This window comes from Hyposmocoma kahamanoa, unplaced genomic scaffold (assembly GCF_003589595.1).
Source record: "Hyposmocoma kahamanoa isolate Upper Pololo Valley unplaced genomic scaffold, ASM358959v1 66, whole genome shotgun sequence".
Lineage (NCBI taxonomy): Eukaryota > Metazoa > Arthropoda > Insecta > Lepidoptera > Cosmopterigidae > Hyposmocoma > Hyposmocoma kahamanoa.
Genome location: NW_020653854.1, coordinates 19,709,515 through 19,730,309, shown reverse-complemented (window position 1 = coordinate 19,730,309; position 20,795 = coordinate 19,709,515). Strand labels below are relative to the sequence as shown.

At 35.3% G+C, this 20,795-nt stretch overlaps 1 protein-coding gene across 4 annotated transcripts in view; it reads right to left on the bottom strand.

The window, feature by feature from the left end:
- Positions 1-637: 637 nt before the first annotated feature.
- LOC113231930 (alkylglycerol monooxygenase-like) overlaps positions 638-20,795 on the bottom strand; it is a 32,120-nt gene continuing 11,962 nt past the window's right edge. For 2 of the 4 annotated variants that reach the window (XM_026466476.1, XM_026466475.1), the window contains exons 2-7: positions 18,073-18,176; positions 12,513-12,675; positions 9,796-9,947; positions 5,715-5,846; positions 3,238-3,357; positions 638-1,173 (exon numbers count right to left, since the gene is read on the bottom strand). In XM_026466476.1, coding sequence (XP_026322261.1) covers positions 904-1,173; positions 3,238-3,357; positions 5,715-5,846; positions 9,796-9,947; positions 12,513-12,675; positions 18,073-18,120 — 885 coding nt within the window. In that variant the 5' untranslated portion in view covers positions 18,121-18,176 and the 3' untranslated portion in view covers positions 638-903. Of the gene's footprint in view, positions 1,174-3,237; positions 3,358-5,714; positions 5,847-9,795; positions 9,948-12,512; positions 12,676-18,072; positions 18,177-18,546; positions 18,644-20,795 lie in introns of all 4 variants that reach the window. The other 2 variants (XM_026466474.1, XM_026466477.1) reach the window with 2 other exon arrangements.

Sequence of the window (20,795 nt, the reverse complement as noted above, 5' to 3'; positions counted from 1 at the left end):
CCTTTCACCACTATGGCAAACATTTATAGTGTATGCCATCTATACGACAAGAATATTTGAGTTGTACGTACAGGTTGTAAACATAATTTATAAGTAAAGGTTTTCAAAACAGTATTCTCGTGCTATATTTCAATGCAGTATTTATGTATTGATATTGTTATACCAGTATCGCGGATCGGTATTTCTATTATATAGTATGATTATGAAATAGAATATATATGCTGAACAAATCTTATTTCACTCACTCTTGTTCAATCGACCTTTGCCACAACAATAGATACGTCTACTATTTGATATCATTTTTTAAACACCGAGCGTACGCTTCAATTCTTTAATGAATGGCACGTGTGACGACACGCTCTGAAGAATATGCTCATGCATCCGATCTAAAGCGTGGCCGGCGTGCTAACAAGTTGCGCTGCTACGTTTGTATGGAGTTACCCTACTTATCTTATTATACTAAAAAACATAAGTTTTACTTCATTGGAGAGCCAGAGTAGGTACAAAAGATTTCAGACAGTGTCTCACGCAGCATTTTAGATATGATCAATACTTTAAGGCAGCAGTTATTCTTTCTATAACTTGGACAGTCTGTTTACCAGTTTATGTAAAAGAAAACTAAAGCCAAATAAACACAGGTTTGTTTTATTCGACATGCATATACCTTCACACAAAATATTACTAAACAACACATTTTACGAACACGTGCTAAACAACAGGAAGCAGTCAACATAAACACTCTACATTTATTTGAGTCAAACAAGACATAAAAATCACAAATACAACTCTTCAATCACAAATACACGGCAAAAGAAAAAAAACTGTCGTATTTGTTTGAAGTCTGTCGTAATTAATCACTAGATAATCACTAGTCGGTAATCAGTAAGACGGAAAAATCATTATCTAATCAGAGGATTTAACGGCTCTGATTTCCACAGTCTTGTAGACAAAGAGAGACCAGAACAGTGCCGACAAGATGTAGAATAATTGCAAGGGCGGACTTATAACAACTCCCCAGGAAGGACTGATCCATCTAGCAATAAATATCATGATGACGCAGCGAGCCATTTCTAGGATAGGAGCTTTAGGTGAAGCGTCCAGGATCATGCCGAAGACAGTGAGAGATCCGAGAATGTAGAGCACCAGAATCAGGACTGATATTGGTGACATACCCTGTAATAAAATAAATAGTGTTGTATTATATTATTACTTATGTTAGCCTGTAAGGGAGAACGCTGCCAATATCTTGAGGATCTAATTTTATTAATATAATTTAAAAATCCTAGTTTTACTCTCTAGTAGTTAAGCTTTTATTGTACCTTACTTGTATATTATCAAAATAAAGAATTGTCTAAACATTGAACTAATTAAAATTCATCCTAGTGATTAGTGCAACAAAATAGTGTTTCTATAGAATTTATGTATATTTGAAAAGAACAATCCGTAGAGGTTCTTGCTCGTTTTTCTCAGGGAAGTCGGCACGGTGAACGAGCAGTAACTTAAAAAATGACGTTTTCAAGCGAAAAAATTTAAGGTATACTTATGAGTCTATGTAATATGAATATGAATAAATACAATAAATAATTCACACTGTCCAGAAATATAAACAAACAGTTTTATTTGTGTTTGGTTTATCATTTCCTTATTAAAAACTATAATAAACGCTCTTCTTCGCATCAAAGTATACTGGTTTGCTCTCGAGACATGAAATTGACAAACAAAAGAGCATTTCAAAGCACTTTGTTTTTTCTTAAAGTTACATTTTGTCGTTTCAAATAAAAAAACTCGGAAGTCTTATTAGTCAATAATTGGTTTCCTTGATGATACTATTCTAATGCATTTTATTTTTTCTTGGCATTTTTGAATTAACGGGAAAGACTGAAGGACATGTTTTAGTGCATTCCAAAATAAGACGCGTACGGTTGGCACAATTAAATTTGGAGCTGCGGAGTTGCCTGTGACGCGTAGCGCATTTTTAAGTAGAGGAAATACATGAACAGAATGTTTACAATTGTATCAACACTTTAGCGACCGCTACATTGCTTCCGCAAAAAGTATATCGAAATTGCTCTATAGCGACCGCTTATTTTAAGTTAAAAGATTTATGCTTTTTAATTTATTTATAAAGTACATTTTCAAGCAGATTTCCCTGTTGCGATTAGGAAGCCAAATTAACATTATTCAAGGCAGGTAGCGCTCCGTGTTCAATATATTAATGATTTCAGAACGCTGTTTGCACTACAGCGATATTGTAGCGCATCTTTGATGTTTGCCGAAACTCGAGTTGATGAATTTTGTGGTGTGATGCGTAAAAGACGGCGTCAGTGCTTTTGAAACTGTGTTCATGTTCTAACAGCATCCTAAAAATGTTTGGTGCTAAGCTCGATGCTGCGTCATTTCATCTAAGTATTGGAGTAAAAATCCGTGGCAGCCTATTGATTTGACCTACTGCCTCTCAAGCAAAGGCCTGGGTTCGAATCCTGCCTCGCACCTCTGAATTTCGTGTGAAGCTTCCAACCCGCATTGGGCCACCGTGGCGGACGATGGCGGAAACCATAGGTTCCCAAATTTTTTGCCTCACCACCCACTTAGGCAAAACGAAAAAATTTCAACGCCCACCATCAAACAAATAATTGAAAACACGCATTTTTTATATTAACCAAATACAAAAAAATCACAAGGAAAAGTACGTATATAAGTATGTAGTGTAAATTATATAGATAATACAGGGTTTTTTATTTCAAATGTGGTAGCACCCGCTGGACAGCATCAATGCCCCCAATTGCAACTGAGGCTCCTACCCTAGGACTCTTCAGCGCCCACAAAGGGGCGGCAGGGACCACTTTGGGAAACTATGGCCTAAACCCTTGCGTGAAACGAGACCCGTGGTCAGCAGCGGGTCGTATAAAATGGGTCGATGACGGTGATGATCGGTGAGCCAGATCTTTGTGTTTTAGTCATTAAATACTTCTATTGTATACCTACTAACAATAGTCTTAAGTTTCAAACATTTGTATTACTGACAAGTAGACCCAAGATATCTTTATATTTCTTTAAAGATTTATTAGTTACTTCAAAACTCACTCACAAACAAAACACACTCATTTCACTATTCTCACCCATTCACCCACATTCACTTAGTAAGGATTCTAGGAATTAGATCAAGGGCTATGATGATCGTGCATAGCAATAATATAGACTGGGAAATATAGCTTTTACGCAATTTAAAAAACTTACCATGTGAGCTAAAAACAATTGATAAAATCCATACAGAACCAAACTGTAGTGTGTTAACAAATACGCGGTGCACCATCTCGGTAATACGACGTCGTATTTGATTTGTAAATGTATTTTTGGCTAAAAAGAAAGTAAAATTATGAATAAAATTACTCCTACTACTTAATATCGTAACAGTAAAGTAAACGAAAATTAAAAAGATCGCAATTATTTCTGTTTGTAATGGGCGAACCGTCTAGCCTTATACCTTGAGTCTAGTAGCTTATTAGCGCTTTACTTTCTCAAACACGTATCTTTTAAAAATTGGTTATATTCAGGAGATGGAAAAACTTTCTATTTATTTTAAATTTCTTATCAAGGATGTTAATTTGGATGCATTACTTCACGAATAGATAAAAGCCAGTATATGAATATAAAGGAAAAGTGATGTAAAATCAGCTTGCAACATTTGTGCATACAATGCATTTTTTGCATTTCAGTTAGTTTGTGCTTTATGATCGAGTTTGACAGGGCAAGGCGACGTTATGTCAATACTAGTGTTCGAGTATTTAGATGCAATTATTTATTCTTTATTTATGTTATATATTATTAAATATAGAATCGGCGGATGTGGAATACACATTTTTCACCTCATTTGCTCGGAAAGGCTTTCTTTCCCATCACAAATCTGCGCGCAAAAGCGTTTATTCCACGCTAGCGTGGAAAAGGTTTTTGAAATTCGAACTTAACGATGTAAGTGGTGTACATAAGTTTTTCTTTCGATGAAAAAAACATAGTGACACTTTCAACTACGCGATTTATCGTACATTACCTATGTAGTAAAAATCCGTTGGTATATTTTATTCTTATTATTATTGACATTAAATTGACAACGATAACTAATTTTGTTTATTAAATTATTTCGAAGTATCGTCGAAGAACTAAACTGATTTGTTATAGTTCAACTGTTTTTCTTTTGTCTACCATTTTCCTCGCTATAGTGAGGTGAAAGGTGTGTGTTTCGCTCGGCAGCAAACTTGTTTTGCGTCTCGTACCTTGAAACCCTCGCCACGCTCAAAATTCTGTTTTTGAACCATTCGCTTCCCTCGTGGTTCAGTCTAGAGTCCTTCACATGCTCAAGTTTCAGTACAAGCACTAGCATCAAACAACAACTTTGCAGCCTTATATAACAAATAACTAGTTAATTAAAAGTTTTATTGAATTGATATTGAATTATTTTTTGTGAAATTACTCCACTAGTTTGTTATAATTGTTAATACAAAGATCGAACACTCAGAAAAAATTCCTTCGATGTGATAAATCTTTCATAGATTTCTCATAGATGGCGCTACGACTAAAAAGTCGTTGAAAAACCAAATACAAAGACACGACGCAAGCACATAGAAAAATTCGTGAGGTCCGTTGGTTCGTTCCGTGGCTTAGTTGATGGTATAGCGTCTGGCACGGTATGCAAGAAGACGTCGGTTCGAATCCGACCGGATCGAAGGATTTTTTTCTGAGTGTTCGATCTTTGTATTAACAATTATAATAAAATAACTAGTTTCTTCTTTGAAATCCCGGGATGCTGGAATGCCGAGACATATTACGATTTTTATATTTTAAATACATAAGGTTTTGGTTCATTACAAATGTTATAGGTCTGAAGATGACCGGGATTATTACAACTGGAACTCAGTACTGTGAACAACTAGAAATATCAAATTCAAACTTGAAAGCTGGTACGACGGTGCAATATTAAAACTAGGTACTAAATTTTAGGTTTTTATGTTTTTTTGTTTTCCGTGTATATCAAAATTTAATATAAATGTTATTTATATATATACAAATAACATTTGTAGCATTTGTTCCCTTTCAATATTTAACCCACTTCAAAAAAAGTAGGTTCTTAATTCGAGTGTGTGTGTATTTTTTGTATGTATGTTACACGATAACTCACTTAAAATTTGTGATCAGATTTTGATGATTCCTTTTTTTTCGTTGGAAAGAGAACATCTCAGTAGTGGTCCCACTTGAATTTGAAGTAAATGGTCTACTTCTAAGGGTGGCAAACTAGGGGATGAATTCTGTTTCGCGCACTTTCCTTTAACTGGTTTTAAGACTAGATCAGATATTGACTTTGAATAAAATGTTCCCTCCTTCACTGCGCTGTCAGTGCCTGCATAAAAATCTTCTCTCGTACACGTATTAGGGCACGAGAGGCGCACGAGCAAGTGGTACATGGTTGCCATTGAGGGAGGGGCCCACCACCTTTCACGATTTTTCTCTATACTCAGATTATAAAGTTAATAATTTCGTCAATCAAAGCAATAAAGCAACCGAATTGTAGGTAACTATGAATCCGATTATCCGACCACCAGTTATAACAAACTCTTTGATCGGGTGAAATTAATTTTGAAATCTGTTGTACTAGATTGTAAAAGACTTCAACCAAACAAACTTTTCCTTTTGCACATTATATTACTAAAGAGATTACTCACGTCTTCGGGCATATCCTTGAAACGAATAGCCACTCCAGGCTTCCAACTGGGCCTATCGAGTACCGCTCTCAGCTTGTGGCCCCAATTATTGTATCCCTTGAATTTGCTTATTACGTATTTTGTATAGAACGTCTGGAAATAAAATTATATATTACTATTTGGAGTTACAGAACTCGGATGTTAGTTGAATGATTGGTGGAAACGTTTAGCTGTGACATTAAGGTCTGTTTAGGCACTTCAATAGTCCTGTAGGCGAATTTCCCGACATATAATCATAAAATTAAATCGCTCACACTGGGACTATTAAAAGGGATATGCCAGCTATGATATTGTCATATAATTACTAGACGGAATATTGAGTTCTTACGTTTTGGCGATTGTTACACTTAGGAAATGAAACTATTTAAATCGCGTATATTTGTTTTTTCAAACAACAAATGTTTGAAAAAACAAATATACGCAATTTAAATCCGGAAAAAAGTTTCATTTCCTATACTAGACGGAATATAGATTCCCTGCTGAAGCGCATCAGTCGTTCGTATTTTGCTTTTTTCACTTTCCGTGTATTTGGACGCGCAAAATTTAATATTTTTTCCTATAGACTTAAAATGATAATAATAATAATAGTAAATTGTGGTTAGAGCAGCCAAAAAAAGGCTAGGAAAGAAGAAAATAATAATAATAATGCACACACTTATAGCCCCACACTATGGAAACCCTGTATCGCGGGTGCCATAGACACACACTTAGGTAACCATAAATTACACCCAAACTCACGCGAGAAATAAATGTAGGACATACAAATATTTCTCGAGTAACCGTTTGGCCACGGAGGCAGTTGTATGATGACCTTCAACACTGATTATCTCAGTCATACTTCTTCTGAGAATCTGCCTTACAAATGCGTAGTATTTAATCATTTTGACAGTTCTTGAATAATATAAAAAAAAAATTATTTTTAGTTTTTGAAGGGCCTTAGCATATCCGTAAGTAAGAAGTAAAGGAACTGTAGACCATATTTTTAACCGACTTCAAAAAAGGAGGAGGTTCTCAATTCGACTATGTTCTTTTTTGTATGTATATTACGCGATGACTCCGGTATTCGTGAACCGATTTTCATGATTCTCTTTTTGTTGAAAAGGGGGTACTTCCATAGTGGTCCCATTTCATTTTGAAGAAAATCATCCACCTCTAAGGATGGCTGTTCACGCATGAAGATTCATTTTTATAAATAGCGCCTAACTTTAATTTAGGAGCAATTATTTTAATGGTTGATTTTGCTATTTCTTCAATTCAAGGCATTTTTCTCTCGATGTACTTTGAGTAGTGAAAACCGATTTTTATTATTTCCAGTGTCAAGTCCTGTACAGTGGTGAACTATAGTATATTAACTATACTATGGTATATTTCAATAAAACTTAGTAAATAGACGTAATTCCACGTACTTTTGAGGTCGGATTTTTTAGTGCTCTGTACGGAGATTATGAAATTGAAATGTTTTTACAAACGTTACTTTAGATTGCTAAAAATCAAGTTTTTATTTATTTCTTTAGGTTATTTACGTCGTCTTAATGACGAGACGAACAAGTCGTGCACCTGGTAGTAAGCGGCACGCCTGTCCATAATAGTTACAGTGCCACTCATAGCTTTAGATCACAAAGATCTGAGGAGCATTGGCATTGGCCCGTCACCCAGAGACCTAAGTTGACAAGTCCCACGTGCCTCTAATTTCACTAGCACCCTTACCCTTCAAAACTGGAACGCAGTAATGTGCAAATAACTGTTTTGGGGCAGAAAGAGGTAACTTTCTTGGACGAACTCTATCACAAGGAACTCTACTGCTACTACATACGTTCCTTGACCATAAAATTGATTTTAGTAGTTTGTAGTAAAAAGGTTATTTACCTCCCAATTATACGTACTTAAAACATTATATGTATATACAGGTACAGGTTTAACGTATCCGAATTGTATTGACATGACATTTCTGTAGTTAAAACAAAAACTTTCATCCTGCGACTGTTTCCGAAAATCTTAACAACAAATTTTACGGAAGAAAAAAACAATGGAAGTGCTTTAAGTTTCGGTTACTATCAGAACCGCTTTCGTCAAAACCCACATATACATAATTTGAAGCCCTATGAAATCGTGATAATGATGGGTCGTTGTTTCTAATTTAAAAATAAATAACAAATTCTGGACCGTTAATATAACTTAAATTTTACCCTGTTGGCATATCGTTGACGTTTAATACCATCAATACCTATAATAGCAAGTTACAAAGTTTTGATTTTATATTGAATTTTCAGTCAATGTGCTGCCATCTAGCGGTTAATAGCTGAACCATGACGAATTCGAAATGTTTACTAAGTTTTCAAAAAAGAAGGGACCATATTGCAGCGGTATTAGGTTTACTTTCGCTTCTTGTAACAAAGAAAATATTACGATGAACAGAAAACTGAAAATTCATTAAGAGAAGAAAAGATAAATTTATTTCAATATAACTTAATCTAATACAATATAAGTAAAACAAATGTAAATAAAGCTATTATAGTATTCAAATAATAATTAAGAAGGGAATCGAAATTATAAGTTTTCATAGTAAAGCTATACAATTTTAATATTAGCATCTAATGTGTAATTGCGATGCCTAAACTAAGTAAATGTATACTTCAATTATTAAATTAAAATGAAGTAAAATAAGACTTAACGATGATATGATACACCATAATATGACCAGTACAACTATCATTTTTGTACTCCAAAGAAGCAAATTAAGGCATTTTTCTATGATTATCAAGGATTTACGCGAGATAATTGACACGATTACATCGTACAAAGCGAAAATGGCGAACTGAGCTTAAGTTTGCGGGACTCCGCAAACTGTTGGCACACGTGTCACGTAAACCGAGCATTCCTACTGTATTTATTGTTTTGTGACAATTCTCTTAATAATCTGCCTAGGTAAAACTTTATGTCTTCTTTTATTAACGATTCTATCGATTTCTAAGGAAAGTGAATAATGTAATGTGTAAACAAGGCAGTTGTTTAAAATTTTTTAAGATAATTTTAAAGATAGTTCCGTATAACCGATGTATGGACCACAATACTCAACGTTCACGTAAAAATTAAAGCGGACTTTTTATAAAAATTCTGTTTATGGCTTCTTTTGTAGTGCTAAAGTGGCGAAAATGGTTACAACGTATGGCTAACTGCTTTTGCGTTATAAAAGGGTCTATAAATAAAAATGTAATACATTTGAACAGGTAGTAAAAACCCTAATGTATTTCAATTATATTACTGGCCCAACTATAAATTCTATTCATGATCACACAAGTGTACTTTTGATAAAAATAAAAAAAGTACACGAATTTATTTCTGTACAAAAACAGTCAGACATTTTAAAATCAGTATCACAATAAAATCAATATAATAATATCTTATTATTTACAAAGGATGTTTCAAAGACTCATACTGTGAAAAGTTCTTTTGTTGTTACCTACATGTGAAAAGGGCACGATTCAATGAGATCTCGGACCCGAGGTTTGAATAGTATGTCCCAGGTAACAGAACTATAATACCCTATAGTTATAACTGAAGTGGTGTATTGTCCGATTACCTGGTCTTAAACTGAAGATTTCATTCGTAGAGTAACAAATTTACTCCGTGAACAATAAATACCCAAAACATCCAGAGAAAAGTTAATCTCTATAATTGATTGGTTCTGCCCGAATCAAACCACAGTCATCAGGTGTTTATACCTTATGTTAACTTGTATTCCATGACATAACTTTTTTGTAGACTCATTTTAATGAAAAAAGAATCAAGTGACAGGACAAAGAAATCGTGCGCCTGGTGGTAAGCGACACGCTTATCCACAACACTTGCAGTGGCAGTCAGCCAAGGATCTGAGAGGCACTGTCACTACACATGTGACCTTGAGACATACAGTCGACAAGTCCACCAGTACCTTTGCCCTTCAAAACCGGAACGCAGTATTGCTCACATTACTGTTTGGTTGCAGAAACAGGTATAGCCTAAATCAATATACTTATACTCGTAGTAATACAAAAATTCTTACCTGTAAGTGCAAAGGGTTGAAAGACGGTTGTTGATAAATGAGACCGTACACTATGCGGTCTCCTTTCATCTCCGGTCTGAATGTCCTGAATATTTTGTCCCATATTATGAGCACCCCGCCGTAGTTCACATCTATGCAGTACGGGTTGCTTCCTGGAATCAATTAGCATTAAAGTACATTTTACTATAACCAACGACATTCGTATGTTCACAGCATCGAGTATATAACCAGAAATAGAGAAGAAATGTCATTTAATTTGTTTGAAAACTATTCTGCGATATCATTACTGTGACAACTGCTCTCCGATTGGCTAGCCCGAGTTTGAAACAATTAACGGGTGTCGTCAACTGTTTCACTTCAAATCGACCAGTTAACTTGAGCTTTGATATAATGGACGATAATTTAAATGAAATGTGATTCCGTTTGTTTTGTAATTAGATGTTTTGCTGTTTTTCCCACATCACCAAATAGAACAGCACGTCATTGTTAGAGATTATTACCATAAATACAGAATATTTTTTGGAATATACGGAGACGTACACACAGGGCAGTAGTTGGCCTGTCTATATTTCACTGCAAACGTTAGTTGATATTTATAAGAGCTGTGTCGCTAATGTGTTACCAGGAATATATGGCCCTTATTTCGTCTCTATTTCTGGTTATATACTCGATGGTTCACAGTTATTTGCATATTTGACAATTACCAATCAAAACGCTGTTTGAAACTGAAAATAATTAAAAAGCGGGCTTTGAATTCATTGATATTGTAGATTTTTGCCGAAAGACACGTAACATATAGATAAAATTAACCACTTTGGATGTATTGGTTGAGCTTTCACTACTTCGATTAATATATTTGTAGTTAGTTCAATTAATTTTGACGCCGACTGTACATATTAGAGACACCCCCCCCCCGCGCGTTAGCGTCTTTCGACGCACACACTGAGCGGCTCGGGAATAGTTCCTAACGTTAGGTATACGGCTCGTGCTGGCTCTGCTTGCGTCGCCACCGTGCGAACACATCATATCGACACTATGTGTGCGTTGTCAAAACGCTGTGCTTTATTTATCAAGGCGCTGACACTCGAAAGACGCTAGTGTGGGGGGTCTCTCAGATGTTCGTGAATTAAGTTTCGTTTTAAGTTTTTTCGCCAATAAAGGAGTTTACGATAATGAAAAATATAAGCATATTGATAAAACAGAACACAAAGCCATTCCAAACAAACAATGTTGTTTTGTAATATTAATGGATATACATGTTGGAAGCTGAAAGTAAATATTGTTTTTCAGCACGCTGGGCTTCATATTAATAATGATTTGAATTCAACACTATGCTACTTACGATAACGAAAACCAAAACGAATACTGTAAATACCTATAGCATATTCCTGTATTTCAACTGCTATTCTTTAACATTAAATAGTAAAAAAATGTTATTTTCCTTCCACATGTTAAGTATTTCAAGCCATCTACCTCCTCTCAGGCTCCAGCTGAAAACCAGCGCTGAAACTCTGCCCAGTAGAAAGCTGAGCTGGCAAGCTTTTTCGGTTTTGATATTTTTCTATTTTCTATTGCATTCTCTTAACACTCTCAGCGCCATAGAACAAACGATTTTTCTGAAGTAGCAAGCCATGTGGGTGGCGCGCGGGACACGCATTTTTTTCACAGCATGCCACCCCTGATTTTAAGTAACTTTTGTAGCGGGCCAAGTGGGCTCCCGGCGGCATACCTTCATGTTTTACCAGCAGGCCACGTGTTATGCCATGATCCCACAAAAAAAACCGTATTTTTAAATGAAAGAGCGAAGATTCCAACAATTGGCTGTATTTGTCGATATCCGATACTCGAAAACAAATTTGAATTCTTAATTGTAGTACGCCGGCAATACACATGCCTTGCTGGGTAAAATTCGGAAATATATAGCGGTTTGCAGCACTCGCTGTCTATGTGGACAGCCATTAGCCCACGTGGCTAGCTGGTTAACATTTGGAGATACATAGTAGCCTGATGTAGTTGTATTTTTGTAGGCGGCCGGTGGCCCACGTGGCGCTGAGAATGTGTATTCTTTGTTAAATTTGAATTATTAACCGACTTCAAAAAAAGGAAGAGGTTCTCAATTCGACTGTATGTTTTCTTTTTTTTTTGCATGTATGTTACGCGATAATTCCGGTATTTGTGAATCGATTTTCATGATTCTTTTTTGTTGGAAAAAGGGTATCTCCATAGTGGCCCCATTTAATTCTGAAGAAAATCATCCACCTCGAAGGATGGCTGTTCACGCATGAAGATTCATTTTTATAAATAGCGCCTAAATGTTATTGTGAGGAGGAATTATTTTAATGGTTGATTTTGATATATCTCCAATTCAAGGCGTTTTGCGCTCTCAATATACTTTGAGTAGTGAGACCCGATATTTATTATCTCCTGTGTCAAGTCCCTTATAGAAGCGAAATAGGGTAAGAATCCGGGTTTGCGCACTTTTCGGTAACCGATTTCAATAAAACTTGGTAATTGTATGTGATTCCACGTACTTTTGAGGTCGGTTTTTTTAGTACTCTGTACTGAGATTATGATTGTGTTTGAGAATAGCTACATGAGGCGGCCAGCGGCCCACGTGGCGCTGAGAGTGTATTCTTTGTTATATTTGAATTATGATTGTATGTTTGAGAATAGCTATTTGAATGTTTCTTTCTTTCTAATATGCATTTTGACTGTACCGTGATGAATCCTATGATGACTTGGCGTATTCAGGACATACTCTAGGGGTCCCAAAGTTTTAATTGTGTCGGTGTGAATCCAGAACATGTAGAGGTAGCTGAATTGATGGTGCATCACAAACTGCGCTGGGGGAATTACCAGCGCCAACGGGAGATAGAATATCTGTAACAAATTACAGGTACATCAGATTTGTTAACTTATATCTCAGGGTGACATGCTCAGTGGCATTGGCCCTCAGATATTTGCGATTTAAAACTCTGAGTGGCACTGCAACTTCTATAGGCAGGCGTGTCGCACATGGTATAAAAAAAAGAGAAATGAAATGGAATAATATATTTAAGTATACTTTTATTAGTAACATCACTATTAATATTTCTGTAACTGTTAACTTGGTCTAGCACACCCTGGGCAGCAATCGACGAGTATCTTACGCTGACTAGCAAATCTTTTCGCCATGATGCCGCATTACCACCAGAGAATAAAAAGTAAAGAGACCGGACACTCTCCGCCCCTCCCTAGCTTTAGATACCGCATCACGCCACATTGCCGGTCACATTGACTGAACGACAACAAGGCTGCCGGCGAGCCGTTTTCGCGCGAAGACGGCTTTGATATTTGAATACAGTTTTCATTTATTCATTACGAAACTTTTACGTTAATATAAAATATCATTTTACGTTGCTATTTATAATGGTCGTGAATTGTTCTGTGTACGGCTGTTTATAATCATTTTCCGAAAGAGGAAACGAAGTAAGTAAAAAAAAGTTATATCTGAGGCTCATTCAGTCATTGTTTTCTTTATTTATTTACTGCAGAGTAGTATTATGTATGTACAAAAAATACAAATTTATTATATCAACATAATGAGGCGCCATGAAAAGTCATACCAGACCACATTAATAATACCCTCTCTAAGGTAGTTTATTGGTTTAATGCTAACAATTTATTGCTTAGTGCCAAGAAGACAAAATGTGTTAAATTTGAATTACCTAACGTAAAATCGACTAGTCCAAGCATATAAATAAACGGAGAAAAGTTAGACCTTGTTAATAAAGCAGTCTTCTTGGGAATGACCTTAGATAGTAAACTTCAATGGTTACCACATACATCATCCCTGGCCAGCAGATTAAGCTCCGCTGCATACGCAGTCCACAGAATACGTAAGCTTACCAATGTTAGTACTGCTAGACTAGTTTACTTTAGTTACTTCCATAGTATAATATCCTACGGGATTCTCATGTGGGGTAAAGCGGTAAAGATATTCAAACCATATTTGTATTGCAAAAACGAGCGTTTCGTTCTGTGTATCGTCTAGGCTCTCGGGTTTCTCTCAGAGAAAAGTTTAAGGAGACTGGTATCATGACTGTAGCATCACAGTACATTTACTCATATATTTTATATGCCCGTAGAAATATACATAATTTCAATAAGAAAGAAGATATCCATAATATACCTTAGAGCTAAGTCCAAACTCATGGTACCACGATTTCGTTTAACCAAGATAAACAACTCTTTTATGGGGAACTGTATACGTTTTTACAATAAGATTCCGGAGCATATATTAAGTTTATCATTTCCTAAGTTTAAAAACTACATTAAAAATATTTTGATCGAAAAATCATATTACAAAATTGAAGACTACGTGTTAGATAAAAATGTATGGAAAGACCGCATGGCTCCAAAATCCACACAAATTTGATTCAAAGTGTATTCCATAGCATTTAAGTTTATTTGAAAAGAGCAATCCCTAGACTTTCTTGTTCGTTCTTCTCAGGAAGGTCAGCCAGCGTAGTGAACGAGCAGTAGCTTAAATGTGACGCTTTCAAGTGTAAATTTATTTTACCTATGGAATAAATAATCTTTGACTTTGACTTTGACTTTGACTTTGACTTTGACTCATGTCACTCTTGTCTACTAACTCACAAAGGTGAGCTAGTAGACAAGGGTTCTCGAATAATATACATAAGTAGCGAATATGCCTAATTATAACTAAGTAATGATGATCAACTTGGACACGTCCAAAGTACATGTCCAAAATATAACATTTTCAGTGCTTGTAATATATTTTTTAAATAAATCTTCAATATTACTCTAGTTAGTGAATTAATGAAAAATATGAAATAATGACGATTTGAAATACATAATAGACATGTGTAATTATTAGGATTCTGGATTCTATTAATAGAATCATAGATAATAGATTCGCGTGTTGCTGATCACATAACGTAATAGTGCAAGAAAGTAACCCTGCCACTCCACGTACACATTTGCGCGTGTGCAGATAGCGCCTTGCTGTAGTAGTAGTAGGTAAATAATTTTCTACCGTTGCATGGAGTGTCCGGGGTGTGTTACCACTTCAAAATGTCTGCCATAGATAAGAAGAAGAATACAAGAACAGTTGTTTGTTTGTTTGGGACACAGGTTTGGGATACGGATGGTGCTGCATTTTTTTTTAGTTTCTTTGTTGTACTTATTATACTATTATTATTAGGGGAGGGCAGCTGAAATGGATTTTGTATACCTCCCTACTATCTACTGTTGGCGATAAAAGTTCTCATGTGCAATACAATATAATTTGCGTTAATTAATTATTAATTACTTCTTCCACTGCTACAATTAAAAGATAATTCAGCACACTCTGACGCGTAAAAACGCGGTAAAAACAAGAAAAAACAGCCATGTGATCAACTGTGATCGAAGACAGAGTAAATGGCCTTTGTATGCTCTGTAAACATAGGAAATTTATTAACGCCGCCCGTGGGCGATTCTTTTACGTAATTCGCCTTAAACCGTTTTGCTGAAGATCCTTCAAAGTTACTTTTAAAATAACTGTCCTATATAATTATGGAATTTAAATAAATGATACCTATTTTAATTTGTTTATTTAAAAAATCAAGTTTTCCTTGAACTTGTCAACTTATTTCTCAGGATGACGGGCCTAGTGGAACTACCCCTTATCTATATCTTTGCAATTTGAATTTGACGACTTGTTCGTCCCGTCACTTGGTTTCATAAAGAAAGGTATACAACGAAAAGATGTCAAGTTCCCAATCTGCATTGAGCCAGGGTGCCCGACCTAGAGTCTAAACGATCTTCTTCGACGGGTCCCGAGGCCTGTAGTGGCACGTACAGAACGTAATATGGCGATGATAAAACTCATCGTTAAATATCACCCCAGTACAAACTTTACCCATATCAAGGTTAAATTGTATGTACCTAAATAGGCTTTTTGGATGAAAATTGATAGCCGTTAAGTTCTTGCCAAACTTGGAGAAGGTGAATCGTGAAAGTTTTACAATAAATCTAATCATGTGTACATTTAGTAGATGATGTTGACTTGTTTATATTCATTTTCTTTTTCATTATTCTCAATTATAATGGAAATAACACAATGGCCCATAGATAAATCAGGGTCTTTTTGGTCACATTATGTTTTCGTTGAAGTTGACATTTCGCACTCTAATTGTAATAAGGCCTGTCTGCAAAATGATAACTTTTCAAATTTAGATATAAATAAATATTAGAATATATAATAGACGTTGCCCTGATCCCTAAGTAAGTAACTGAAGCACTTAAGTTATAGAAATCGGACATATCGACGATACCACAAACACCCTGACCCCGAGACAATATAGAAAAGTTGGTTTTTCTACATTACGCCGGCCGGGATCGAACCCGGGACTTCAGAGATAGCAACGCCATGAAAACCAATATACATACTACTCGACCACGGAAGTCGCCTTTTTAGGAGAGAGGTGTAAAGGGTCTTCGAACTTCGTAGTTCGTGTTATTTGTATGACATTTAAGTCATAAAAGTACCTTTGAATTCCTCCATTGGACACAGAAAAATATAATAAATACATAAATTAGTTCATGAAACTCTATCGACTAACATTGTCGATAGGGTTACAAAAATTGGAGAGAATGTGGGTTATATTTTTCTGTATCTAATAAAGCAATAAAGATTTTTAACGTAACTTCACTTATGCCATTCTTCCATGAGGGGTGCGATGTGATCATGCCCACATGTGGCTTTACCAAATCATTCATATCGACGCTTGAAAGGCAAAATGGGATAAGCGACACTTTTGGGTAATATTGAGTTATATATACCGTTGGAATAGGGAAACATTAGCTGACACACACATTAGAATATCATCGCTCAAGAGGAAAATACGAAACCGAATTTTAACGAGAAAACAAACTTAAGCGTGATAGGTAAATCTCTGGTAAATTCAACGCGAATTAATTATCATCACAGTTTTGACAGCGCACAATAAACTTCACATTCAGAGTTGGTAATTAATTTCCCTGTGCTGTAGTAATTAAGACTCTTTGTTCGCTTCACTTTGACTTTAATGTTTCATGTTGGGTTGAAAGCAAGTGGATTATGAAGCCATTGAGCATTCCTAAACTTTACCAACTAAGTCTGAGTACCACTCACTTATTTAAAAAAGTTCTGTACCAGAAATAATAATAATAATAATAACGCTCACACTCATAGCCCCACACTACGGACTCTGTATCGTGAGTGCCATGGACACATACATAGACAACCACAAATCATGAGAGAAATAAATGTAGGTCATACAAATATTTCTTTTGACCCAGGAATCATACAAATAAGTAACCGGTCGACCACGAAGGCAGTTAAATAAAAAAAAAAATCTTTATTATTATGTGTCTCCTCTTTACGTTACGTGACGTTTTACGTTATCACGTTAGTTTGCAGCAATAATGAAATATCTGTATAGGGTGAGTGTACCCATAGTTGTCAGCCCCCAGTAGTTGACCAAACTTGACTTCAAAGGAAAAGGATTTAGACGTGAGTCGACTAATTACAGAAGGTAGAGAAAATATGTTTTTATTCAGATATGTAGAGATAATGAATGAAAAAATTTATTTATAAAGCGAGTGAGAACAGATATTTAGTAACGGCAGACCATGACAAACTTACCATGATCAAATTGAGGACGTCTTAAAGAAAGGCCAGGTCAAGATTACCCGTAACCTGACGAGCATATATGAAAGCACTGATGCGTGTTGATGAAGCGAAAGATGTGTGTCAGGAACGTACCAAGTTGAAGGCTTTGGTGTCTGCCTACGCCAAACGAAACAAGGGCGCGTAATATATGTGTGAGTGTATGTATAGGTTGTGATTAATACAAGTAAGCGTAAACCTTTCTTGGTTTGAAAGCGTTTAAACAGAATTTGTGGAGAATCGCATTACAAACAAGTTAAATTAGTAAACAACACTTGCAGATGCTTGAAATATAATACTCTGAGCGGCTTTTAAGTTTAAGTATATATTTATTTTTGTGACTCACATAGAGAACCTTTCAAGATGTAAATTTCATTATCTTTTGTTTATTTTGCGTGCAACTTCAAACAATAAGTAAAGTGTGCTGCTATTAAAACTATCCATAAGTAAAGGTAGGCGTCAACATTCTGAACTGGAATCTGGGGAAACTTCAGCGAGTAATTATTTAAAATGCTATTAACAGTAACGTAACCCCTTCCCTCATTATATTTTTTTTATGATTATGATTTGATACTTACAAATCCACACCAGCCTTGTAGAATGGATTGTCTAATGCCAACGCCCATGTTGAAATCTTCAGAAGTGTGATGGACTTGGTGTTGTGCCCACAGCACGTGTATCTCTGAAAAAGTGTTTTGTATCAATTTATTAGCAGCTTGATGTCTAAATCACTGATGCCAGTGTCAGGTTGAATGAAAAAAATAACCATTTTTTCCAATTAGTGGTTGTAAATTAATAGAACAGTCGAAGGTGAATAGAAAAAATAGGTTAAACCAAGAGACTGACATATGTGCAAATGTTAACGCACGTAAAATAATAAAGAAGTTTGATGATCTCAATGAGAATAGGAGGGAGTATACCTTATGCGACAAAGAAAAGTTCGAAAAAAGCAAGTTAGGTGAAGATAAGGATTAGTTAGGCGGATGAGACGGGCGCGACGAGTTCTACGAAACCGCCCCAAACTCGTATATTGTACTCCTTTTACAGATTACCTAAATGGGAAAAGAAATGTAGCGTCGCACAAAGAGGTCCAGGAAAGAGCTTACAGCCGAGCGGCTCGGAAGGAGTTACACCGATAGGAGCGATGCTCTGAAATGGGACGGAAATACATTAATCGTGTGCTCCGATCTTATTATTACTGAATCCAAAATGAATTCATTCGAGCTTGTTTTAAACTTAAAATAAAAGTAGATATTTTTTAAGCTGAAGGGTAGAAATATGTACAAGCATCTTGTTAATAAATAAAATAATTTAAAAGTAAGTTAGCAATTAGCAGTAAGACTAAACTTTCTTGTTATTAATATTTTCATCTATATATAGATGTTTAATTTTAGAAGATATTACAACGTGCAACGGGATGTAAAAATAATTGAATTAGAGACTAGAAAGAAAATTTAAATTGTGACAAAGAAATGTTAACGCGACTATCTCTTTTCTAAAAAGATTATTGGACATTTTGTGAGAGGAAATTGCTTAACGAGTTAGCTCTCAATACATTTTGACGGGTCGATTAAACAGAGCAATCGAGCATCCCAAAGCTCGTAGTTGTAATATTTTATATAACTACGAGCTTTTAGATTATTATGACGAAGTTTCAGCTTCGATAAATACACCTATTAGCATGTACTAAGGGAGAAGCATTGTAAAAGAAATGCATATGTCGGATACAGTTATCAATTTTAAGATAATGTAAAAGAATTCGGTTCATTGTGTACGTAATGTGTTTTCGAAAGGTTAAATCTTAGCTAATATTAGTAGGTGTTGTTTTTTAATTATTTATTAGAGAAACGATTCACTAGACTATCTACGAATCACATTAAATAGTCTCGATTATGATTTCTTTGCTTACAAATGTCACGTCAGTTTGACAGCTCAAATTTGGTGAGGTTGCAAATGGAATGGCACTCGTGTCGTTTGAATCTGTTCAGTTTAATCAGTCATCTGACGTAGTCCTATGATATAATATACATCAAATAAACAGTGAAGTTGATGGTCAATGCTTTATACGAGCGCGCGTTGCCAAAATGCGCTTTTTGTGTGAGATGCTTGAAAAGTGAACAAGCGTGGCCGCTCTCTGTGAACTTGCCGCGTGACATTCAAAATCCAATTTAGCCTGATTCATCTTTTGTACTTTTAAATTTTTTTATTTTTTTTATTCATGACAGGCCGACGACTCCATTCCACCTGATGTAAAATGGAATCCAAACGTGAAAGAACCTAGTGCAGTGTTGATACAATCACTGCCCTAGCCACCTCCACTCTGTATGCCTACAAGATGTCTCTTCACGCCTCGTTTGAAGGACCCCATAGCGGTATGGGGTCCATGATGGGAATAGTCAATTAAATAATTTTTAAAATTGTAAAGTGCATAATGGAATTAATTTCAATTAACTGTCGTTAATATTTCGCCACAGCCGGCAGAACGAATTGATAACGAAGAGTGAATATGACCTATTCACTTTCAATCCACGGTTCTAATTTAATTCCTGACTAAATTTTTTAATTTTTTAATTTCCTGACTTAATTTAGTCAACATATCAAAACAGCAACCCATGTAACAGTAACCTCATCTACTTGCCTGGACCTCATCTTTACTAACTTTAGTAATGGTTTGCTTACTACGGTAGAGGAACTAGGGTTTTCAGATCACTCAGCTACCATTATAAGAATCAAACTACTTCAACAATCTAACCAACCAAATTGGTACACACAAAAAAGGATCTTTAATAAAATAACAATAAATAGTTTTAAAACACAGCTACACTCAATAAACTGGAATGAAATATTATTCGACTACAAAAATATAAATGAAAACTACAATATGTTCCATGTTAGGCTAATAACATTACTAGACGAAACTATACCAAAACGCAGAATTAAACTAAAAACAAACCCAAAAAAATTTTGGTTAACAGCAGGAATAAAAAAATCCTGTAAAAATAAAAGATTGTTAAAAATACTCACAACAAAAATAAATAACCCAACATTAAAACAACATTATAAAATCTATGCTAAAACATTAAAAACAATTATTAATAGAGCAAAAAGAAATCAATTCATAAATAAATTAAAACATTCGAATAACAAAGTAAAAACTATGTGGCAAATAATCAATGAGAGGACGAATAAAATAAATCGAAAAGAAAAATGTAATATAAATTTACAAGTAAATGATATCATGACCTCAGATCCAAAACAAGTTGCTAATTTATTTAACAACTTTTTCGCCTCAATCGGTGAA